The sequence below is a fragment of the Pseudorca crassidens genome, chromosome 8 (assembly GCF_039906515.1).
Source record: "Pseudorca crassidens isolate mPseCra1 chromosome 8, mPseCra1.hap1, whole genome shotgun sequence".
NCBI classification, from domain to species: Eukaryota; Metazoa; Chordata; class Mammalia; order Artiodactyla; family Delphinidae; genus Pseudorca; species Pseudorca crassidens.
Genome location: NC_090303.1, coordinates 65,076,626 through 65,102,023, shown reverse-complemented (window position 1 = coordinate 65,102,023; position 25,398 = coordinate 65,076,626). Strand labels below are relative to the sequence as shown.

The window sequence follows — 25,398 nt, the reverse complement described above, 5'->3', positions numbered from 1 at the left end:
GCTGAAATTGCTTCAACGTTAACAAGGGATTATAGATAGTTACTCTCTTAAAATGTCAAATGCTGTCACTATCCAGGAGAATTGAGTCTGCATACATGTTCATGTTAAATAAAATTTCAAAATGTAAGGATTTATTTGCCATTTACTGTTAGATCTGCAGAGTGGTTTATTAGGTTTATTTGTTGTTCTTAAATTTTTATTCTGTAGGGGGTATACATTTTATGGTAAATTTATTTAGGCCTCCTAAGTTATTTATTAAGTTGGTCTGTTATTTTCTTTCTTGCCTTGCTCCACATTGTCACCCAGCTCTTTACAAATCCTAAGACACACACATACACACACACACACACACACACACACACACACACACCCCTTGGTATTCTTAAGTGACTTCTGTGTGACAGCTGTGAGAAAGACTTGAAACTAAAGTGGCTTGGTTAAATTGTAATTAGTCACCAGGCCTATTCTAAATTAGAAAAATAAAGTTAACTGTAAATTATCCTTGCTACTGGTAGATAAGGGGAATCATGAATAAATGAAAACCATAGATAATCATCAAAGTTGATATATAATAATTTATGTCCTTTTCAAGTAGTTTGAGTTAATGTTTTACATGCCAAATATTTTTCTTTATCTGGCCTTCTAAGAATGCAGTATAAAAACAATTGTCTCACCAAAGTAGGTAATAAATAATCAGTAGAAAATAGCTCTACATTGGATTTTGTTGGTGGTGTTTATTTTAAAGTTCTTTGAGATCAAGTAACTAAATCAAAGGACTATGTATAGTTGTTGTAATTCTCTTGAAGAATAACTCTCATAGTTAATGGCTTGAATGTATGTCTGAAAAATTCAAGAAGCACCAAAAATTGTGCTTAATGTATGAGGCTTTGTGAAAATGACAGTGCATGGAAAATTTGTTCATGATTTACAATGTGTGGTGAAAGGAGTTAACTGAAATTGGTTTTTTCTTGATAAGTGATCTGATAATAAAATCTCATGATCAACTGCATGGTGGTTTGTGCCCAGCAAATGTTGATTTTAGCTCATTCTTTACATTATCACCTTCTCTGCTTGCTTTTTCTGAACTTCTTTTTCCTTTTCATTTCTCTTGCTATTTGTTTGTTTTCAATTTTCTTCATAATTCAGCGCATAATGTGATTCACTGTATTTTTTGTTTTTTTGGAGAGTCATCCATGTACCTTGGATTTATCTTCTCTGTAGACTTTGTTACTATTACATCAAACCAATTATTATTAACTATAATTATTTGTGTAATTTTAATTTGTTTTTATTTTCTTCCAGATTGGCCTGAGTGACCTTATTGCAGCCAGAATCTTAAGATATACAGATTTTGATACTTTAATTTACACCTGTGCTCCTGAATTTGACTTCATGGAGAAAGCGGTATGAATGTTTCTTTTTTTCTCCTCTACAGGTATGATGGGTTCTTGCTCTTAAGTTTTCCCTTTAATCTGAAACTCAAAAGTTTTATTCAGAAACACCCAATTTACTTACTCTATCATTTTTTTACGGTAACTTTTGCTAATTATATGGCCTTCCTCACCTGGTTTCTTATGTGTAAAATCAGTAAACAATGGCCCCTACCAGGGCAAGTGCCTAACATACTGTATGACCCATAGTCAATTACTGTTACTACAGTTCAATTACTTTTAATAATCTGGGTCAGTTGGAGGACCACTCAGGAAATATAAACCCAAATTCTTGTTTTTGTTTTTTAAAAATTCAGGGTTTTTTTCACTTAATATCCCAAATATTACAAACTTTTAAAATAAGACATTGCCAAGAAAGATATACTACTAATCATCTATTATTCTCTTATCTATCCAATCAGTCATACATTTATTCAAAAACAATTATTGACCACTAATTATCTGTGAGGCAGTTTGTAGTCGGACTATGAAGAGTAAAATTACTTGATTCCTGCCTTCAAGAAATATATGATTTTGTTACATGGTAAATCACTCTTTATCACAATTCATGAGAATAATTTAGCTGCTGCTATTATTTTATTACTTATTCATACTTACAGTAATTACTTAATGTAACTTTCTTCATTGTTAGTTCTGTAGTTTCACAAATGAAAATAATAGAATTTGCAGCCCAGGAAATGATAATCTAGGGCCCAGGGATCAGTAAACACGCATTTTAAACTTACTATTATATAAATAAAGCAAAGATAAAGCCAAAAGAAAGGAAAAAATAATATCCATAGCTAATTTTAATAGTTTTTATCATTAAAACTATTTGATATATTTGTGTAACTATTTTATATTTTTGATTCTTGTATTAGAACATGAAACTCAATAAATATATAGTCTGTTAATGACAAAGATATCTTTTACCTTTATGAAATCTTATTGTGACACTCAAGTTGACATACATTTTTATTCATTTAATGTAAAATTTAATAAATAATTATTTTGAATAATTTGCTATATTTCAGACGCCACTGAGATACACAGAGACATTGTTGCTTCCAATCGTTATTGCGATTACTTATTTTATCTTTAAAAAGGTATTTAAAATTTTTTTCACTTGCTGTTGGGTTCACGACAAGGACTTAGATTAATGCTAATAGCTCAGAATTCTGTCTTACTTTTAGGATGAACTCTTCCTTCCCTAAAAAACTTTTTTTATTCAGATTTTTCTTTATCTAGTATTATGTGGGTGTTTTTCTGAAAGCCACATTAGAAAAGATATTTTTACTCATTCTTTCGAAAGAAATTTGTCAGTTACCATGTTCTAAGAACTACGTTAACAAAGTAGGTACACTGAGATAAATAAAACAAGCCCAGCCCTATCTTGAAACTCACAGTCTGAGCCGGGGGGAACATTCAGCAAATAATTTCCCAAATGATTAAATAATTGCAATTGTTATAGGTACTAAAAAAGAAAAGTACAATGACCACTTTGGTATCTTTCAAATATAAAGCACATTCAAAAAAGTCTTGATCCATTTTGAGACATGAACAGGAGAAATTTGTATAGCCAGTAAAATATCATTCTCTACTGTTCACTGTGTTCACAAAAAACCAAAATGTTATCACAGTAGAAGAAATAATGTTTAAAATACCACTGGAAGATTTTCTTGGTCTGGGAGTAGTTTATCCAAAAGTCTGGTTAAAGACAGTGGGTCCTCAGTTTTTAGCAATTTTGAACCATCTTTGTTTTTATTGTTTAAAAGTTGTCCTGCCTTAAGTCAGTATGTATTTTATGCTTTTAAGCAGATAGCAATAACATGATTTCTCTACTGTCATACGAAGTGTGGTTCTGTTGAAGCCAGTGTTCTAAATTTAAAATCAAATTGTCTATCTTCCCTATGTATTTCCAGTTCCCACATTTCTCATTCCTTTGTTTTCACATAGAAGATGAATAATTTATGAGTGAGAAAGGCATCTCCCTGTACATCTCTGTTGTTTCACCCTTGATCCAGTTCTCTAGGGACCATGTGGAAAGAGTCAGGATAGATACAAATGGGTAAACTACACACAGGTTTGCTGCTTTCCATTGCTTTGGCCCTGCTTAGCTCAAGTTGCATATTTTCTCCACTAGCCTATTTCTCTATTCCATCATGGCAATTTATGTTATTCTTACAAGGCTCCACTTGGGGGGGGACTAATGCAAGAATTAACTGTTCAGAGGGGAGATATCTAGCACAGGAGAAAATGATAACTAGATCTACTATTAACTATTTTAAAAATAAAGATACAAGATCTAAGACTCATAAACATCATACTAGCCCCCAAACATACCACAGCTCAAACCGTGCACGTGCAGTAGCAGGCGCACTCACGCATGCATTCACGTATGCACACACACACACACACACACACACATCCCTGCAGCCATTAAAGCTTAACTCCTTTCTGCATCCACATAAACACCTCAGTCTTTAATTGTCCTATTATGGCTTATTTTCCACCTCAGGGCTACCTCTGATGTTCATTTAACTTTTCACTTGTGTGAAATCACTTCTGAGAAGGAAAGGAGGAAGGCATGTCTAGTATGATTTCCTGTAACACTATTGAATCTTAGTCTCCTATAAATGCATATATTCGGTTATCTATACCTTTGAATAGGCTTTTGCTTGCCAAAAAGACTGATAATCTCATTTTCATTATTTGAAACATTCGTCCATGCCAGATGCCCTTGAATCAATGAGAGAAGTTAAAAATTCTAAACTTAGATTTAATTTAACATTAGAGTCGAAATTTTATTACGTATTTTTTTCATTGTTTATCTGTGGGTTATAAGCCACATATCATGCAGAGTGCAAAATTTTAAGTTCCCTGTAAATTTCTTAAGTTGTGTGTAATTGCTGCTAAAACCTCTTTGGCCAAAGTTATCTTCCACATTTTTTGCCTTCACTTCTCCCTCTCTCATTATCATCTGGTACACCAGGGAAGTCCCATTTTGATAAGTGCTCTTAAGCCTTCTGTAGCAGTCACTTCAGGCTGAGGTAGGTCAGGGAAGCAGATACGCCATAGCTAATTTTATAATAATCAGGAGTTTGAGTGAAGCAGGCATATAGACTGTGTAGATAGAGAGAAATTCCTAATTCGCTTAGAAGGTCAAGATAAAATAGTCTCTGAAAGTACCTGGAGGAAGCTGCCTCCTTTGTGGAAACCAATCCCCCACAACCCACCTGCCTCCCAGTAAAATATAAACTTAAACACTGGTAAGAAGTTATCCACATATAAAAAGCTTAGAATTTTAGAGCTGAAAGATTTACTCCAAAACTTTTTTTTTTAATAGAAAAGGAGGTTACAACTTTTGCCTGAGGTAGAGCTGGAACTAAACTGTTTCTGAGGACTCATTTTAACAATAAAAATACTTCTTTCTAGTGGGGGTATTTTTGTTAATGAATCAGGACATTTTAAACATCACTTAATTCCTTAGAAATTTCATCGATTTGATTCTATTCACAGGCTTTTCGTGATATTTTACGTGTCTTATCTGCAAACACTTATCTGAGGTAATTATTTCATAGTTGTTTTTAAACCATACTATATTCAGTTATTAAATAACTTACTGTAATATCAGTTTTTCAAATGAATATACATTAAACTTAAGCATTATGATTACAACAGGAAACATGAACCAAACTTAGATGTCTTCTTAAAAAAAAAGACCGAATGTATTATTCTTATGGCTGTCTCTCTTTTATGCATTTGGACTTGTTTTGAAGGGTTTATATTTGTGAATTAACTCAAAGTTTAAATTGATTTAGTTTAATTTTAATATACCACTACAATTTAAAGTCAGTAAACAGAAGTAAGCTAAAGTTTTATTTTGGCGATTCTTTTTTTTTTTTTTGAACTTTCAGAGAAAACATACTTGTTTTTCTGAATATTCATGAAATAACTTTTCCTACATTATTGTTAAAACTGCTTGTTTTATTGCATTTCTTTGTAGTTTTATTAGTCACTAGAATTATGGGATAAATATGAGCAAAATATAACTCAAATCACACTTTGCTATAGGACATGAGAATTGTGAAGAAAACTTCCTTCTGAGGAAAATTTTACCCAGATTACATTTTATATTTGTAGATATGTTCATTAGATGGATTATTTTTAATAAAATTTATTTTAGGACAGCTTTAGATTTACAGAAAAAATTCTGAAGATAGAATAGAGTTTCCATGAACCCTGTACCCCATGCTTATATTTTCAGTAAACAGTTTTGTATGGTAGCCAGAAGAGCTAATTAGAATCTTATGGTTGAAATGGTAACATCTTGTTTGTTGAAATTGTTTCCAAATCAAGAGGGTTAGTAGATCCACTCTACTTTGTTCTGGTCAGATGGAGCCTGGGGGAACATGTCTTGACATTCTAAAAAGAATGTTTTTAGAGCCCTGAAAACTGTTCACTTAAGGAATGCATGAAAAGACCTGGGATATTTAATTGAATAATAGAAGATTGAGGGGTACATGGCAGCTGTCTTCAAACATTTGAGAGAGTATAATGTGGAAGATGACAGACTTGAGGGAGCCAATTGGTGGAAGGAAGATACTTCGCTCAAAGTTAGGAGGTCCTTTTTGGCGATTACATTCCTGAAAGTGATGGCTATGGGCAGAGTGGCCTTTAAATCACAAAAATAATACAGTTGACTGTTGAACAACATGGATTTGAACTGCATGGGTCCACTTATTTGCAGATGTTTTTCCCAATAATAAATACTACACTATTACTAGATCTGTGGTTGGTTGAATCCCGGGATACAGAGGGACCAGGTATATGGAGGGCCAACTATAATTTATACTCGGACTTTGAACTGCGCCCCTCACCTCCATGTTGTTCAGGAGTCAACTATATGCTTATAGTAATACAATCAGAAAAAATAGTATATCAAGAAAAGGGGAAATGTTCCCCTCTCTTCAGTGTACTCCTCAATTAGTGCTGATTGTAAGTGGCTTTGTATGTATCATTCCAGAAAACACTTCTGAAAACCCAATGTATTGTTTAAATGGTATTATTCTGTAACTTTTATGTAACAGCGTGTCTTGGGCATCTGCCTAGATCTTCCTCATACGTTGTGGTAGTCTCCACGTTTTATTGTTCAGCATCATGAGTGACTATCATGTAATTAGCCATTCCCACATCAGTGGACATTTAGATTATATTTACCTTTTTGTCATAACAACCAGTGCTATGAGTAATTAACATCCTTGTACACATTCATTTGAACACTTATTTCAGTATTTAAAATATTGAATATTTGAAATATTTGATATGGGACTGCTAGACCATAAGGTATGAATTTTTATAATTTGATGGATACTGAGAACTTATAATGGTGAGAGTGTCCATTTCTCTGCATCTCCATGAACACCACTGCTATTAAACTTATAACATTTTCTAACTGATAGTTTTTTTAAAAGTAACTCACCTTACAAGTCTTTGCCAGTGAAGTTTTACATCTTTCCATAAGTCTGTTGGCTGTTTGTGTTTCTTTTTTTCTTTTTTTTTGCGGTACGCGGGCCTCTCACTGTTGTGGCCTCTCCCGTTGCGGAGCACAGGCTCCGGACGCGCAGGCTCAGCGGCCATGGCTCACGGGCCCAGCCGCTCCGCGGCATGTGGGATCTTCCCGGACCGGGGCATGAACCCGTGTTCCCTGCATCGGCAGGCGGACTCTCAACCACTGCGCCACCAGGGAAGCCCTGCGTTTCTTTTTGACCATTTGAAAATTGATTTGTGGTGTCTTTTTATATTATAGACAATAATCTTTTGTCTATTATGTCTATAACATAGTTTATTCTAGGATATCAATATATAGTTTATTAATGGTCATTGCTTTATAGAAGTTTAAAATTCGTATACAATCACAACTGTACACTTGCTCTGTTTTCTGTGTTAACTTCTGTGCTTAGAAACACTTCACATCAAAATCGTAGAAGTATTTCCCCATATTCTCTTTCATAGTTTTCATTTTTTGCCAAATAAATATGTGTATATATAAAGTATATAATACAATGATTTGATATACATATATGTTGTAAAGTGATCACCACAACCAAGTTAATTAACACATCCAACACCTCACAGAGTTACCTTGTGTGTGTGTGAGAACACTTAAGGGCTACGCTTTTAGCAGATGTCAAGTATATAATGCAGTTTTATTAACTATAGTCACTATGCTGTACATTGCTTCCTCAGAATTCCTTCATCTTATAACTAAAAGTTTGTACCCTTTAAAGAACATCACGTCATTACCCTCAGTCCCCAGACCCTGGCAACCACCAGTCTACTCTCTGTTTCTGAGTTTGACTTTTTTTTGGTCTTTTTTAGATTCCACATGTGAGTGATACCATAAAATATTTGTCTTTCCCTGTCTGCCCTGTTTCACATAGCGTAATGCCTTCCAGGTTCATCCATGTAGTTGCAAATGACAGGATTTCCTTGTTTTTTATGGGTGAATAATAATCCATTGCATATATGTGCCACATTTTCTTTATTCATAGTTGCCCTAAAACAAATGGACTGCCAGATATTTCTCCAACAAAGATGGGTTTATTGGGGGTCGGCAGAGGATTGCACTTTGAGGTTTATAACCATGGTGAGCCACATGCAAGTCCCTGCACAGCAACGACTTTCATAGAGGGGAAAACGAAGTTGGGAGAGCTATAGTAAACCAAAAGTCCATGGCTTTTCATTGGCTGAATCCTTGCCAGGAAAGAAGAGGAATCCTCCTTCTTCCTGTTGGACTCTGCTGTTGTTACAGGGCATGAAAGTTCCTCCTTCTTGTCTCCAACTCTATTTAATTGAGATTTCTATTTATTATTTTTTTTACTTTCCCCCTTTTGATCAAGACCTTTCTCTGAAAGCATCATTGATCAAGAGTCAGGTTTTCTAGTTTCAGCAGCTTTTTGTCCCTCAGTGCCAGGAAGGACCTTTCCTGAGTGTAGTGTCTCACATCAGAGGAAAAGTGCACAGATTGGAAACATATTGAGGTCACATGCGAGTAACAAGGAGGGGTGAGAGGGAGAACTCACAGGCACTTTTTTATCTAAAGTTCATATGTTATCAAGATACTAAATATCTGTGGTCATCTGAAGTGTTATGTCATCCTTAAAAGTTTGATGACAAACTTCCAACAGTCCTGGCCTGGGTATCCTGGGAAAGCTGTCTCATCAGATGTCATCTACGTCAGTTCTGGGAAATCTTTACTTTCAAGTCACCAGATGATGTGCAGGTCCAGTCAGGGTTCTGTACTTTCTTTAGGTGTGTCGCATGAATCCAAGAGTCTGTTCCTTGGATTCTGGTGGCATAAGGGTTGGTTAGCAGTACCTGATGGGGTCCTTCCAGCAAGGTTGAAGAGAGTTCTTCTAGAGGTGTCTCTTCCAATAGGTAAAATCTCCAGGTTGCACGGTGTGATGGTTAAGGTTTTTGTCTCCCAAGAGTACACTGTGAAAAGATTGCTCTAATAAAACATGGTTAATTTATTTTATTTTTTAATGCTAATGTTACAGTTTAATGAACTGTGTTTAGTGCTTTACATAATTGATCTTGTCTAATCTTTGTAAAAAAAGTCAGCAAAGTAGACATTATTAGCCCATAGTACAGAAGACAACACTGAGAATGGGATTCTTCTACTCAACTGGCAGGTGGAGATTGAGTTTGATGCCAGATCTGACTACCGAGCCAGTGATCTTAACTCTTCACTCTGCTGCCTTTCACAGCCATGTGCTTGGGACTTCAGTTCCTACTTGTTCTCTTCACTTCTCCAAATCAGTCCCTGGGTTTTCAGCTAAATCCCACAGCCAAACCTCTGGTTGACTGAAAAAACAAATCAACCAACAACCAATGGGAAATCATCTTGCAATAGGCCAACGGAGATCTTGACAGGCATTTCATCCAAGATTGAAAAATAACCAAGGGTTGTAAGAATTGGATGTCAGCAACAGAATGACATTTTGAATTGAGACAGTGATTTTAGTTTCTTCATGGCATAATAGTAGAAATTATTCTTAAATAGAACACCTCCTAAGATAATATAGGTCAGTAGTTTTTTGTATTCAGGTTTAAGTGCTTCAGGGAAGGTGCCAGGTGACCATCAAGCATATGACCTGAAGCCATCTCCCCACATCCCTTCACAATAACACTCTAATATTTGGTGGCTATAAGGCATTTTTAATTTGGAATCTAAACAATGTCCTTAACAGAAGCCTGTCTTATTTGCAAGGCTCCCTGAAGAAGACAGTGGGTGAACTGCATGCTGCCAATTCTGCTTCTGTGGTCACAGCCCAGACCTTGCCATTGCCTGAAACTGCTCCTTTTAAGAAATCCCACCTGGTATCCACATGCTTGCATTCCTCTTCTCCCCGCTCACTAAATCTGTTTGTTCTTCAGCTGCCTCAAGGCGCCAAGATGTCAACTGCTGTAATCTAATCAGCATTCCCGGTTTGCTTTCTGACACAGCCTGGAATCCATGGTCAATCTCTATTATGGTTTCTTATCAAGAATTCTCAACTCCCTGGTTTTTCCTCTGCATATGCTCTATGGTTCACACCTCTCTGTTGGTCTAGCAGTCTCCACTCTCTTCTGCACAGTAGAGATGATTACATAACCTTAATGAATGACAGTGACTCCACCAAAAGATCTGGTTCCTGGCAACTTCTAAGGCTACCAGTGCTACTCTTTAGGTCTATTATTTTAGGTACTTTTCTTTCCTGCTCCCCTTTGTTGGCTGTTTCTGACCTCACATCTCTCCTTTAAGCCCATTCCCCAAAACATGGTTATTTTTAATAGAAGCAATTATGCCTTTGTGATATTGGAGTATCTCTCCCTTTGTAAGCTGTAAGTCAAAAGAAGCAGGAGACAAGTGCCTTGAGAATCCTGTGACTCTCTCACAGGGTGAGGGTTCCAAAAGTGGTGGATCTAAGATTTAGAAGGACCAACAGCAGTGCTTTTAGAAATACACCATTCATCCATCAGCAGACACTTAGGGTGTTTCCATATCTTGGCTATGATGAATAATGCTGCAATGGACAAGAAAGTACAGATATCTCTTCAGGATATGGATTTTTATTCCTTTGGATGTGTTCCCAGCAGTGGGATGGCTTGATCATATGGTAGTTCTATTTTATTTTTTTGAGGAACCTACATACTGTTTTACACAATGTTATACCAATTTACATTCCCATCAACAGTCCTTTTCTCTACATCTTCATCAACATTTGTTATCTCTTTTCTTTTTGATAATAGCCATTCTAATAGACATGAGGTGATATCTCATTGTGGTTTTGAATTGCATTTCCCTGGTAGTTAATGATGTTGAGCACATTTTCATGTACCTGTTGACAATTTATTGACAATTTATGTATATTCTTTGGAAAAATGTTCAGGTTTTTTGCCATTTTAAAATCAGATTTTTTTTGTTGTTTTGCCATTTAGTTGTATGAGTTCCTTATATATAGATACTTCAGATATTAACCCCTTATCAGGTACACAGTTTGCAAATATTTTCCCCCATTCTGTAGGTTTCTTTTTCATTCTATTTCCTTTTTGTGCAAAAGCTTTTAAGTTGATATTGTCACCCTTTTTTCATTTTGCTTTTGTTGCTTGTGCTTTTGGTGTCAAGTCCAAAAAAGTTATTACCAAGACCACTGTCAAGAAGCTTTTCCCCTTTGTTTTTTCGTAGTAGTTTTATGGTTTAAAGTATTAAATTTAAGCCTTTCATCCATTTCTACTCAATCTTGGTGAGTTGTGTAAGATAAGAGTTAATTTCATTCTTTTGCATGTGGTTGTCCAGTTTTCCCAACATTATTTATTGAAAATGCTGTCCTTTCTCTGTGCATGTTCTTAGTGCCTTTGTCAAAGATAAATTGGCAGTTTATGCATTGGTTTAATTCTGGGTTCTCTATTTCTGTTCCATTGGTCTTTGTGTCTTTTTTTATGCCAGTCTCACACTGTTTTGACTACTATAGTTTTGTAATATAGTTTGAAATCAGGAAATGTAATACCTATAGCTTTGTTCTGCTTTTCTCAAGATTATTTTGGAAATTGAGGGTCTTTTGTGGTTTATGAATTTTAAGATTGTTCTTAGGCACACTCATGTATATGTAAATGAATTTTCATAAAGCAATTCTTACCCATACTGCAATGCAAAAAAAAAAAAAAAGATTGTTCTTTCTATATATGTGACAAATGTCATTGGAATTTTGTTAGGGATTTAATTGAATCTGTAGATCACTTGGGGTAATATGGACATTTTAACATTAATTTTTCCAAACCAAACGCATAGGGTATCTCTCCATTTAATTGTGTCTTCTTCAATTTCTTTCATCAGTGTCTTACAGTTTTCAGTATACAAGTCTGTCTCCTCCTCAGTTAAATTTATTTCTAGGTACTGCAAACATGGACAATTTTATTTCTTCCTTTCTGACTTTGATCCCTTTTGTTTCTTTTTCTTGCCTTATTGCCCTGGCTAGGACTTTTAGTACTGTGTTGAAGATAAATGGCAAGAGTGGGCATCCTTGTTTTGCTCCTGATCTTAGAGGAAAAACTTTGAGCTTTTCACCATTGAGTGTGAAGTTAGCTGTGAGCTTGTCATATATTGCCTGTATTGTATTGTCTATACCTAATTTGTTGAGAGTTTTTTTTGTTTTTATCATGAAGGGGTTTTGGATTTTGTCAAATGCTTTTCCTGTCTCTATTGCGATGAGCACATGATTTTTATCTTTCATTCTGTTAATGTAGTGTTTCACATTTATTGATTTGTATATGTTGAACCATCCTAACATTGCAAAGATAAATCCCACTTGATCATGGTGTATTATCCTTTTAATGTGATGTTGAATTTGGTTTCTACTATTTGTTAAGGATTTTGGCATCTGTATTCATCAGGGATATTGGCCTACAATATTCTTTTATTTTTATTGTCCTTGTCTTACTTCAATGTCAAGGTAATACTAGCCTTGTAAAATGAGTTTGGAAGTCTTCTTTTCTCTTAAATTTTTTGGAAGAGTTTGAGAATGATTGGCATTAATTCTTGTCTAAATGTTTGATAGAATTCTCCAGTGAAGCCATCTGGTCTTGCAGGTTTTTTTGTTGGGAGACTTTTGATTATTAATTCAATCTCCTTACTAGTTTTAAGTCTGTTCAGAGTTTCTATTTCTTCCAATTCAGTCCTGGTAGATTGTATGTTTCTAGGAAAGTATCCATTTCTTCCAGGTTGTCCAATATGCTGGTTTATGATTGTTTATACAGTTTCTTATGATTCTTTGTATTTAGTTGTAATGTCCTCTCTTGCATTTATGATTTTCTTTATTTGAGTCTTTTTTTCCTCAGTTCAATTAAAGGCTTGTCAATTTTGTTTATCTTTTCCAAAAAAAAAAAAAAACCCTCTTAATTTCATTGATTTTTTTTCTATTATTTCTTCTATTTCAGTTATTTCTTCTCTGATGTTTATTTTCTTCCTTCTAATTTTGGGCTTAGTTTGTTCTTCTTCTTCTAGTTCCTTGAGATGTATAGTTAAGTTGTTTATTTGAACTCTTTTTTCTTAATGTAGGCATTTATTGCTATAAACTTCCCTCTTAGAATTGCTTTTGCTGCATCTCATAAATTTTGGTATGTTGTGTTTCTATTTTCATTTGTTTCAAGATACTTTTTGATTTCCTTTTGATTTCATCTTTAACCCATTGATAGTTCAGGATTATATTTGTGAATTTTCCAGCTCTCCTACTTCTAATTTCATACTGTTGTGGGCAGAAAAAATACTTGATATGATTTCAATCTTAAATTTGTTAAAACTCGTTTTGTGACCTAACATGTGATTTATCCTGGAGAATGTTCCATGTGTGCTTGAGGAGAATGTGTGCTCTGCTGCTGTTGAATAGAATGCACTGTGTGTATGCTTAGGTCCAGTTAGTCTAAAGTGTAGTTCAAGTCCAACATTTCCTTAATGATTTTTTGTCTGGATGATCTATCCAATGTTAAATTGGGTACTTAAGTCCCCTGGAATTATTGTGCTGCTGTCTATTTCTCCTCTCCTATCTATTAATATTTGCTTAATATAGTTAAGTGTCTTAATGCTGGGTGCATATAGATTTAGAATTGTTATATCCTTTTGATGAAGTGACTCCTTTATCATTATATAGTGACTTTCTCCTTTGTCTCGTTACATTTTTCAACTTAGTGTGTTTCACCTGATTTTATATATACATATAATATATTATATATATATATATATATATATATATTTACCCCTGCTTTCTTTTCATTTCCATTTGTGTGGAATACCTTTTGTCATCCCTTCACTTTTACTTCATGTGTATCCTTAAAGCTAAAATAAGACTCTTATAGGCATTATAATTGGGTCTTGTTTTTTTATTCATTTAGCCACTCTGTATCTTTAGATTAGAGAATTTAATCAATTTATACTTAAAGTAATTATTGATAGATGAGGACTTATTTTTGCCATCTTGTTTTCTTTCTGTTTTGTAGTTTCTTTCTTCCTCTCATGCTATCTTCCTTTATCACTTCATGATTTTTCATAGTGGTATGCTTTGATTCCTCTATCTTCTGTGTATCTACTATAGGTTTTTACTTTGTGGTTATCATGAGGCTTACATAATACATCTTACAGTTTTGAGTCTATTTTAAGCTGATAACAACTTAACTTCAATTGCATATAAAAATTCTGCCTTTTTACTTCCCTTGTCCCCATTTTATGCTTTTGATGTCACAATGTGGATCTTCTTATATTGTGTATCCATTAATAAATTACTGTAGCTACATTTATTTTTTAATGCTTTGGTCTTTTGTCTTTATACTAGAGTTAGGTGATTTACACACCCTACTACAGTATTAGCGTATTCTGAATTTGTGTAGTTACTTTTACTAGCAAGTTTTGTACTTTGATGTGTGTTCATGTTACTAATTAGCGTTCTTTCGTTTCAGCTTGAAGGACTCCCTTTAGCATTTCTTATAAGGCAGGTCTAGTGATGATGAACTCCCTCAGCTTTTGTTTGTCTGGGAAAGTCTTTCTCACCTTCATCTGAAGGACAGCTTTGCTAGGTAAAGTATTCTTAGGTGGCAGATTTTTTATTTGAGCACTTAGAATATCCCACTCTCTCCTGGCCTCCAAGGTTTCCTTTGAGAAATCTGCTGATAGGCTTACAGGGGTTTCCTTATATGAGATGATTTGCGTTTTCAAAGTTCAGTTTTTGTCTTTGATTTTGACAGTTTTATTATAATGTATCTAGTGAATTTGGGAAAGGTCACGTATGAGCCTCCTCTACTTGGATGTCCATATCTCCCCAGAGTTAGCAAGGTTTCAGCCATTGTTCCCTAAATAAGATTTCTACCCTGTTATTTATATGTTTATTCATGGGCATTTTAATCTGAACACTCAAATCTTTCTTTAGCTCAGGGGGTAGTTATTCTCTTTTTTTTTTTTTTTTTTTTTTTTTTTGCTTTAGCCTCTCTTTTTTGAACATATATTATTGCTTTTATCATATTTTTTATTTCTTTTTTTCTTATGTTCTCAGAGAATTCTATGATTGGGTCTTCAAAATGACCAATTTCAGCTGTGTAAATTCTGCTATTCAACCTTCTTCTAAGGTTTTAAATTAGGCAAATATGTTTTTTCATAATTTCTGAAAGCTCTTTTTTACTGCAGCTTGTTTTAATTGAATGGATGCAGAATCCTCTTAGACTTCTGTGAAGATAATAATTGAAATTTTCATTTAATACTATTATTCCTTATATTAACTCTTTCTCGAGTGTTCAGTTCATTTGCTCATTTATCTTGATGTTTTTCTTTCATCCTATTTGTGTCTCATGATTTGGTTGTATATTGATATTCTAAATTAGTTACTAGATTTATTTGTATCCATACTTATTGTTGGGGTCATTGGTGATTATAATACTTACCTACCAGGCCTCTCCCTTCATGCAGTAGCTCACTATAAGAGTCTGTTGTGACTGGCAGATTTCAGGACATGTGGGAACCCATCCATTCACCCCCACCTCCACCCTTGACTGCATAAACTCAGGAAGGACTTGCAAGGTTGGAAAAATAATTTGGTGATTTCACTACTATTCTAAGAGGCCTTCCCTCCACTACTCTTCTTAAAAAATCTCTGGATCTGTGAGTGCCCCTGAACTTCCTTATACTTCTTACTTTCTTATTTATACTGTCTTACTTCTCTCTCCAACCCAAAAATCCATATGAGAAGGCCTCTCATCCTGCAAAGACTGAAATATTCAGTCTTTACAATGGGCAATAAAATAAGTAGTCTTGTATCTCTTGTCTGGATCTAACATAAACTCTATGAGGATAAGAACAGTATCTATTCTGTTCACACTGTGCTCACTGCACAGTGCCTGGAACACAGTAGGTATGCCATAAAAATTTAGTAAATTTTTAGACATAAATATTTAGAAAATTTGTTAGACAACTTTTGTGGAACTAAAAATATTTATAAGCTTTACCTAGTAACTTTTATTCTAGAAATTTATCCTAAGGAAATACTCAGAGATGCTCACAGAGTTTTAAGTACAAGGATGTTCATGTTAGTAATTGTGAAAAATAAAAACAACTCAAAAGTCACAGCAGTGCTTATATAAAGCATTATATATTCTGTATATGGTTGAATATTTAATAGATATTCTTTTTATTCATTTATGTCTCCAGAGATACAGTTTTCAGCAATCAGTAAAACCCATTTTATGTTAACCAAAGAACAGCATTTTGATATACTTTAAATAGAATGACTATAAATCATGCCTTTTAAATTGCCATAATTTTTAGTAATATTATCTGATAGCTTTATTTATTTATATATTTATTTATTTAAAATATAAGAACAAATAAATGGAAGTTCATTTTGATGTAATCATAGTATAATGGACAGTCAGTAAATAGAGAATATTTTTGTTTTATTCCAGAAAACATCTCCTTGAACGTGGTGAGGTAAAACTTTCTTTTTAATCTCTGCTAGATTTGTGTATTATATTTTAGTTCAAGGATAATTCACAAAGGTATAACTCTGCTGTTGATACACCAACATCAGTGCTTAAGTGCTTCAGCACTGGTAATAAATTTCTGCTCATCCTTCCCACTTTTTAATCTGCTCTCAGTTTTGAACAGTAGTAAGGACTTGACAGCCAGAAGGCTGATTTATGACCACAGAGTATAATTAAATTAAATTACCTTCCTTCATTCATTCAACAATAACAAACATTAATTTCTAACCCGCTGAGCTAATCAGCTACAAGCCATCAGGGTAGGTACCCGTGGCCCTGTAACTGGTGGGTTTTTGCCACACACAGACCTGATGGTCAACCAGTTACAAGCTTAGCCGTGTTATAGGATACAACAGATGGTATAGCGATGTTCCTGCTCTCAGAAATGTCTAATTTTTCAATGGAGAGCAAAACAACATAGCCTTTCTTATGGTGCTAAATTATTTTGTGACATACAAGAGAAAGATCATCATGGGCTAGAAATACAATTTCCTAAATAATAGAACTTTGAGTCTTAAGTGGCAGGTCAAATTTACAAGAGAGGGCAACTGAATTTGAACTTAATAGGAATAGCTTATGATGATAACTAATATTTTTTAAATAGTTACTATGTGCCATGTACTGTACTGTTTTGATTCTCATAATAATATTACTCCCACTTTGCAAATAAGAAAATTATGTTAATTAAATGATATTAGATGTTACAGAGATAAACACTAACATTAAAATGACTTAAATCAGTAGAAATTTAATTCTTTGCTCACATAAGGTTAAAACCGGAGTTCCTGATTAGCAGGTAGTTCTCCAACAAGCAGTATTTGAGGGACCCAGACTCCTTCCATCTATGGCTCTGCCATCTTCAATATGTGGTGTTCAGGCTTGATGTGTACAAGGCAGCAAAGGAGAAAGAACATGGAAGATTGTGCACTGGAGGCTTTGTAAGGCTGGAAAAGATAGATGCACATCACTTCCTTCTCACAGCCAGAACTCAGGCACATGGCCACACCTGACTGCCAGGGAGGCTGGGAAATGGAGTTTTGCTGTGTGTGTAGGAAAGAGAGCAAAGGGATCTCTGCCAAGGACTAGAGACCTAGAGAAATTAAGTAGTTTACCTAAAGTCTCATAGCTAATTTGCAGTAAATCTTGCATTTAACCACTAGCAATCCATTTCCAGTGCTCTCAGAGGAGTAGTCAGCACTTACTGCTTCCTATGTGCAGGGCATTTTGGGGGAAGTTATTTGATAATTTCATTCTCACAGCAACCCATTGACGGTAAGTACTATTATTTTTTTATTTTACAGATGAAAAAAACTGTGGCATAGAGAGGTTAAGTATTGATAACTTGCCTAAGGTCACAAAGCTAAAGTGGCCTTAGCTCTATAGAGCCAAGGACTATGAACCCAGGCAGTGTAGCAGCAAAATCCATGCTGTTGGCCATTCACTCTGATACCACCTAATGTGAACTGCGTTTATGTAAATTAGGCATGTCACATTATCCAGCTTTACTTACTAGTACACATTCGTACTTCATATTTTATCATACAATATTTAAAACCCACCTCTTTTTAGAAATATAGTATTCCTTAAGTTTCTGCCTCTCTTTCTCATATAGTTTGCTACCTTCTCATTTTCTTTCATTTCTCCATTTGTCCTTGTTTTGCCCATTTTTCTTTTTTCTATTAATTCTGCATACTTATCAGTTCAGTCTTTATTATGTGCCTACTATACACCAGGTTTCTGCTTTTATGGAATTTAAGGTATAGTAGAGGGAAAAAAATGTGACCACATAATTATATGTGCAATGACAAAGGAAGATACAAAAGTAGTACAGAAGAAGAAGTGATTAAATCTGTGTTTGGAAGGGATGGGGTAGTTAGGGAAAGGCTTTTCAGATGACTATAGAGGAAGAGTTTACCAAAGTCAAAGGATGCACATGTGCAAAGAAGACAGAAGGTAGTAAATTTATCCAGAGCTACAGGCAAATCAGTGTTGCTGATGCATAAAAAAGACAAGAAGATGGGAAAAGAAAGCAGCGTTCAGAGTATGATGCCTTTGTATGCAAAGCAGCTGGGCTTCATTCTGGACTTTGTTGTTAAGTTGGAGATGGTATGGTCAGATCTTTAAGTCTGTTGGCAGTAAAGAAGATGGTTTTTTAAAAGGCAGTAAGAAGTCAAGCTGACCGAAAAGACAGTGATAGCAAATCTCTTAATTTTTTCAAACTAAAGAGGGTATGCTAAACTCCTGATGTATAGGCAGATTAGAGATTTAAATTTCTAAAAATAGTAGGTCTTATGGAAGGAGATGATAGATTTCTGGGCAGTAGCAATGAAGTGGCTCCTAATCCCACTTCCACTTGTGACTCACACTTGATAAATATCTGTTTGGTTTGGGATGGGACTGTTTTCACCTTAGGGATGATAGGATGTGAGAGGCACAAACCCTGATTCACTCTGAATGTGATATGATAGCCAAAGATTGTACATTCCAGCTTGTTTCAAAATTAGGTGAGGATCCCTGAGGATAATTTTTTCACTGGGGGTAAGTTCTAAATTCCTCGCTTTGTGCTAACCCTCTGAATCAGGGATAGTCTGCAAACCTCAACTCACTAAATTAACCCCTACTGGTATGATATTGATTATTAAAGTTTGTTAGATTAATGGATACTGTTGTGATTTTTCCTCATAATTTAATGTATTTGTGTTTTATTTATTACATCAGATTTGTTTCTTTTAGCCAACTTTTCTATGTTATGGGCTTAGAAATTAGTGAAGGAGTACCTAGTAATTCACAGGGAAGAAAAGAAAGGAAAGAGATTTAGGAAAAATATTTAGTCCCAGAATGTCCTAATACTATGAAGAACTGGTGAGAAGATTGGCTAGGGAGAGAGAACATTCAGAGTATTCACTCCTGAATATTCTTTTGACCCACTCATATCTCATTTTGTCCATGACAGAAAGTCCTGCATCAGCCTTCAATTTTTTCTAATCCCTAGTTTATTATATTACGTGATTAGTTTATATTAGATCCTTTATATTTGAAGTCTGTTTAGTTTGTGTTTTCTATTATAAACAAGGTTTTTCTATTACTTACAGCCAAAGAGCTTTCTGTGACATACAGCTGAAGGCATCTGAACTTATATAGAGCTATTCAGTTGAAGAAGTGAAATGATAAGGAATTTGGGGGAAGAATTACTTCTTTTGAGAAACTGATATTGAGTGACATATTTTGGGAATCTGTACACTTCTGTATTCACAGACTAATAGAACTATGTTGTTGAATAGTTTATTGTTTGGAGAGAAAGTATAGGGTAGTAGTTAAAGACAATGACTCAGAAGCTAGACTGGACTCAGATCTTTGTTATTCCACTTACTCAGCATGTGATATTGGCTAAGTTATTTTACATCTTTTGGGGAACAACAAAAACAACAACAATCATAATAGTACTTATCTTCGTATGGTTGCTATGGGATTATATGAGTTACATGAAAGGTCCTTACAATAATGCCTAGTCTAAGTTAAGCATTGTGTAAATATCCACTTTTACAGTTAGTGTGCCTTCTGGATCAAAATTTCAGATCTAATATTCTGCTCCCTGTTAACTGTGCCAGTGAAGGGCATCTCTTTAGCATGTTCTCAAGATATCTTCACACTGTCATGTGAGGTAATTTTGACAGGAACAACTCGCTATTTGGACTGGCTTTAGTTAGTCCTTGCTTTCTTTCTGCTCGGTAGCTGCTACCTCACATTTTACCCAGTTGGGCTCACTTATTCCAAAGATGAGTAGTAAACAGTTCCCTGAGCTTCTCTTCCTTCCTTCCAGCCTCTAAAAAATGTTGTGAGAATTTTCCTAGTAATTTTTATATGGCAAGAGGTACCAGATTGACAATGGCATACATACAATAGTGATTTTTGTACTATACTTTTTGACTGTAGCCTTCTGTCCTCCACTTGGTAGTTAAAAAGAAGGCTGTCTTACAGAATGGAAGATAAAATAACTATGGCAAAAGAGCTTTATGGAAAATCGTAGCCTGAGGGTAAGTGAATGCTTAGGAGCATTTGGGTGAGAATAGAAAACAAACGTAAGTGATGCCATTTGGGATAGCTGTTCTGTGTCATCCAGCCACAAAAAGCATCATTCAGGGAAGACAAGGTAATGGTGGGGATCTTTCAAGTCTCCATATGAAAACAGTCCTTCCTTCAGCCTTTAGATGATAGAGGAAAGTCAAGGAGTATTACTACCTTGGATTTGATTTTGGTCATGTGAGAAATTGTTGCTAAAGTAGAAGTAACAGAAGTTAGGGGAGGAAATGATAGTGTCATCCTGTGGCTCAAAATAACCAAAGGAAGGAATACTGGGAGAATTCAGATGTGTATTTGTATCGATTATCCGTTATCTATTATGGTCTGTTTCTAGATGCCACATTTTAAGAAGATGATGGACAATCTGTACCACATTCAGAGCAGGGCAACCAGAATTATGACAACACACAACTAATAATTGAATTTTTCTGAATATTTACTCTAAAGATAGAAAGCTTTCTAAGGTTGAAGGTGGGAATAATGCAAAGTCATAATTACAGTATTTAGATAATCGAGAACTGTCATGCACAAATGGGTTTAGGCCAGTTTTGTGCAGTTCCAGAGGTGTGGAAGTTGCAGGAAAACATTAGTTCTGTTTTAGAAAAGATTTTCTAACATATACAGCTATCCGTCTTTGTAATAGGTACTCCTATGGCATATTCCTTTTCAGGAAATAGTGAATATTCAGTTGATAGATTTATAGAAGTGATCCCTGTTTTGGATAGATGATTAAAGTAGATGGCTCACATAACCTATCAATCTGTGATTTAGCGGTCCTAAACAAAAGGACCTATTTGAGGATGAAGTGTGTTGATGTCTTGTCTTCTCTCCAAAACATGTTCCTAATTTTGTCCAAAGGTGAGTTTGACTAAAGAAAAATGAAGGATTGATTTTGAAATAAATGTTCCACATTCCAACTCTGGGTTCAAGAATTATTTAAAAAATTAACAGATTTTCCATTTCAAATACCATTTAGAAAAGGAAAAAAGATAACTTTAGGTACAGTTTTTGCCATTCTGTTTTAAATATAAATTATATATTTCTGATTATAAGAATAGCAAGTGTCTTTAAAATTTGAAAAATGAGAAAAATCACCATTCAGAAATAATTTCTGTTAACTTTTTAGGTATATTCTCTTACAGCCTTTTCCCCCTGTGCATGTATATACACACATAGATGGTTTTCATAGAATTAATATTATTATAGTATAGAGTTTTATATTCTGAAAACTTTTCCATGCCATTAAATAATCTTCCAGTATGTAATCTTTTAATGGTTGTATACATGTGAAAATGCAATAATTTACTTAGTCCTCTATATTGGTCACTTAGGTTGTTTCTGTTTTTGCTGTGAAAAATTCATTTCAGCGATCATCTTTGTAGAAGCATTTTTGTGTTTTGATTATTCTCTTAAGTTAAATTCCTAGAACCAAAATTTTAGTCAAAGGAGCTGGCTCTTTTCTAGGGTCTTGATAAATATTACTGAATTACAGAAATATACCAATTATTTTGGTGTGTTTCATGGCATACTCTCTAACACTCTATTAATTTAATATTTGTCAATTTTATAGGTGAAAATATTATCTTTACTATTTAATTTGTTTGAATATTAGTGAATTAGAACATGAATATTTAGTTGTGCTTACTTTTGGTTGTATTAATTCTTTGTCCATTTTTCTAGTGAGGAGTTTGTTGAAATTTTATGAATATGTCTGTTAGAAAAGTTTTGTTTGAAACCTTTGCTCAGAGGAACCCCATCTTAAAATGGGGTGTCCTACTAATTAGTACAAGTATTGATACAATTCCACTACTTCTAAAATAATCTAGTTTGTGTTATGATTTTTGTTGCTGACTAAATGACACAAATTTGTGAAGCATCCCATATTTTTATGTCTCTGTGACTCCCTTTCTCACCTGGTGTAGGTCCTTGCTCAAATGCCACCTCTTTGAAGAGGCCCACTCTGATGATCCTAATTACACTTGCAACTTCTCCTGCCTGTGGTCTCACACCACACCCTGCACTTCAGTCTCCTTTCCTGGCTCTGCTTCCCTTTCCATTGCACCTACCACTTTCTGATAGACTGTATGATAGATTTTGTTATTTGCTATGTCTATTTATTTTGTCTCTCCTTAGTAAATGTACTAAAATGTGAGCCTCATAGGACAGGAATTGCTCAGTGTTGTTTTGTTCACTACTATATCCAAAGCATCCAGAACAGCACCTGGCATATAGCAGGCATTTGATAAATCTTTGTTGAATGAATGAATAAATATTAGTAGACTTATTAATAACTTAAAAGATCCTTGTCCTAGTGAATAATAGTTTTAATATACTTTATTTTACATATATTAATTAAAAAACATATAAAGTGAAAATGTAATTTTGTTTTGTGTTTTTATAGCTAATTTTTCACATATTGCAGTTGTTTGCATTTGCTTCCCTTGCCATTTTAATTATGAGGCTGAAGCTCTTTTTGACACCTCACATGTGTGTTATGGCTTCCTTGATATGCTCTCGGCGGGTAAGGTATTCATTCTTGTATAACTACACTATAACACTACAGCAACTACGGTGTAGTTACCATGGCTTTGCTGAGTAATCCAAAACATAAAAACACTAGGTGTTTTTATCTTAAATGATGTAAAATGTTAGTTCATGATTCATTATAGAGTAAGAAAAGTAAATTCAGGTAGCTTTGAAAATTATTCCTAGATTTTAGCTGATAATTCTATGACTTTCCCCTCTATTAGTATCCTCTCCACAAATATAGTTTTTTGAAGTTCAGGTCAGTGTAAGAGATTCTTGGCCCGTCAAAACTATCCTCAAGTGCTCTTGTAATACTAGAGAAGACGCAGCGTAATTGCTCTAGTGTTGTCTTGTTGGGCTTGGATAATTCGTGGGGGAAAATTGTCAATTCTGGGGTTCTGTTACTGTATGCAAAAGAGCTAGACAAAGTAGCTAGAATTTTGGGACCAAGTTACTTCTAGAGACACCTTATTTAGTTTTGATTGTAAGTGTCTTGCCTTAGAATATCATAATGCTTATATTCCTGAGAGGAATATACTTGTCAGTACTAATGAGGTTTCCCTAGTTATTCAAGATGTCCATAAAAGGCAGCCAGATGTTATGGATTTAGTTCCAGGATGTTTCAGAATTGTGATTTGCTAATCTTAATTCCTGGTAGTAAATCAGTACCAGAAGGATCAGGTATTCCTTCTTTATTTCTTTTAAGAGGAAAGAAAGCTCTTTTTTTTTTTTTTTTTTTTGCGGTACGCGGGCCTCTCACTGTTGTGGCCTCTCCTGTTGCAGAACAGAGGCTCCGGACGCGCAGGCTCAGCGGCCATGGCTCACGGGCCCAGCCGCTCTGTGGCATGTGGGATCTTCCCGGACTGGGGCACGAACCCGTGTCCCCTGCATTGGCAGGCAGACTCCCAACCGCTGTGCCACCGGGGAAGCCCAGAAAGCTCCATTTTTAACTGGACTCCAATTCCAAAATATTTGCTGTTTTTAAACAATAGGTGATGATTATTATATTCTGTATATTGTTAGTATCAAATGGTAATCCACCTTGGTTTAGGTAGAAAGGTGGTAATTTATTATTGACCCAATAGCCTCCTTCATATAAGAATTATAAATAATTGGTTTCTTTCATTTCAGCTCTTTGGCTGGCTTTTTCGGAGAGTTCGTTTTGAGAATGTTATCTTTGGCATTCTAACAGTGATGTCAATACAAGGTTGTACAAACCTCCATAATCAATGGAACATAATAGGAGAATTTAATAATTTGCCCCAGGAAGAACTGATACAGTGGATCAAACACAATACCAGACCGGGTATGTAGCTGTTTGGTTATACGTATAGCTAGCACACACTCACGCACACACATTATTATTATATGTCATTATACATTTGCATATATTGTACAGTTATCATTTCATATATATGTGTATGTGTGTATATATATAAAAATTTAAAATACATATGCATTCATACCTTCACAGATTTTGAGCATGGTAATTGCAGTGTTCACCAAATCAAACCTTTTTAAAAGGTGGTTTTGTGTCATCTTTAAACCCCTCCTAGGTACCTGTCGAAAAGAATTTTAACTGACTTTAAGAGTTATTGATTGTCCACAAGTTATGTGCTGTAACTCTGAGATTATTGTATTTTAACCATAACAGTGACACCTCAAAGAAAAAAAAAAAACCTTTAATGACAACTTTCACACCTTGTGACAGGCCACTGGAGAAGATAGTTTTGACTGGGGAGGTTAACAATACCCCTCCCTTCACTTCCATTCAGTGCCTACTCTCTGCTCCATGTCTGTAAGACCAGTCACATGGAGAAGAGTTAAAATCTTGGATATTCTGTTTTCTTCACTAATTCATCTCAAAAAGATGAGTATACATGCTATTTTTAAATACTTTAAAATATTCTTTTAGCTTATCTTCTTTTCTTGCTATCTTTGTCCAAAACCACCTCAAGCAGATTGATATTTATTTCACTTTTAAATACCTTTCCAGAGGATAAATATATTGTACATTATTTTCTGTAAGTAACCTATAGTCTTGTCCTAGACAATTTTTGACGTTTCATAATTTTTTTCTGGCACAAGTTCTTCACTATGGTTTATTTAAATTTATCCTGTGACTCCTTGAGCCAGTTTCTTCTTATCTCTTATTTGGTAGTCATCATTTTACTAACTAGCTATCATTAAGGTAAACTCTTATGAACTTCAACTCAGATATTTGGCCTATGGCTTTCAAAGGGTGTAGGTGACAGTGCCTCATCACTTAGAGCTTCCAGGTTAGTTTAATCAGAATTTT

General features: G+C 34.7%; 1 protein-coding gene across 1 annotated transcript in view; it reads left to right on the top strand.

Moving 5' to 3' along the window:
* Window positions 1-25,398, top strand: part of DPY19L2 (dpy-19 like 2) — an 89,571-nt gene that overhangs the window by 52,678 nt on the left and 11,495 nt on the right. Inside the window, exons 14-19 of the mRNA XM_067746700.1 lie at window positions 1,303-1,404; window positions 2,465-2,536; window positions 4,950-4,996; window positions 16,416-16,440; window positions 22,975-23,094; window positions 24,231-24,405. Coding sequence (XP_067602801.1) covers window positions 1,303-1,404; window positions 2,465-2,536; window positions 4,950-4,996; window positions 16,416-16,440; window positions 22,975-23,094; window positions 24,231-24,405 — 541 coding nt within the window. The remainder of the gene's footprint in view (window positions 1-1,302; window positions 1,405-2,464; window positions 2,537-4,949; window positions 4,997-16,415; window positions 16,441-22,974; window positions 23,095-24,230; window positions 24,406-25,398) is intronic.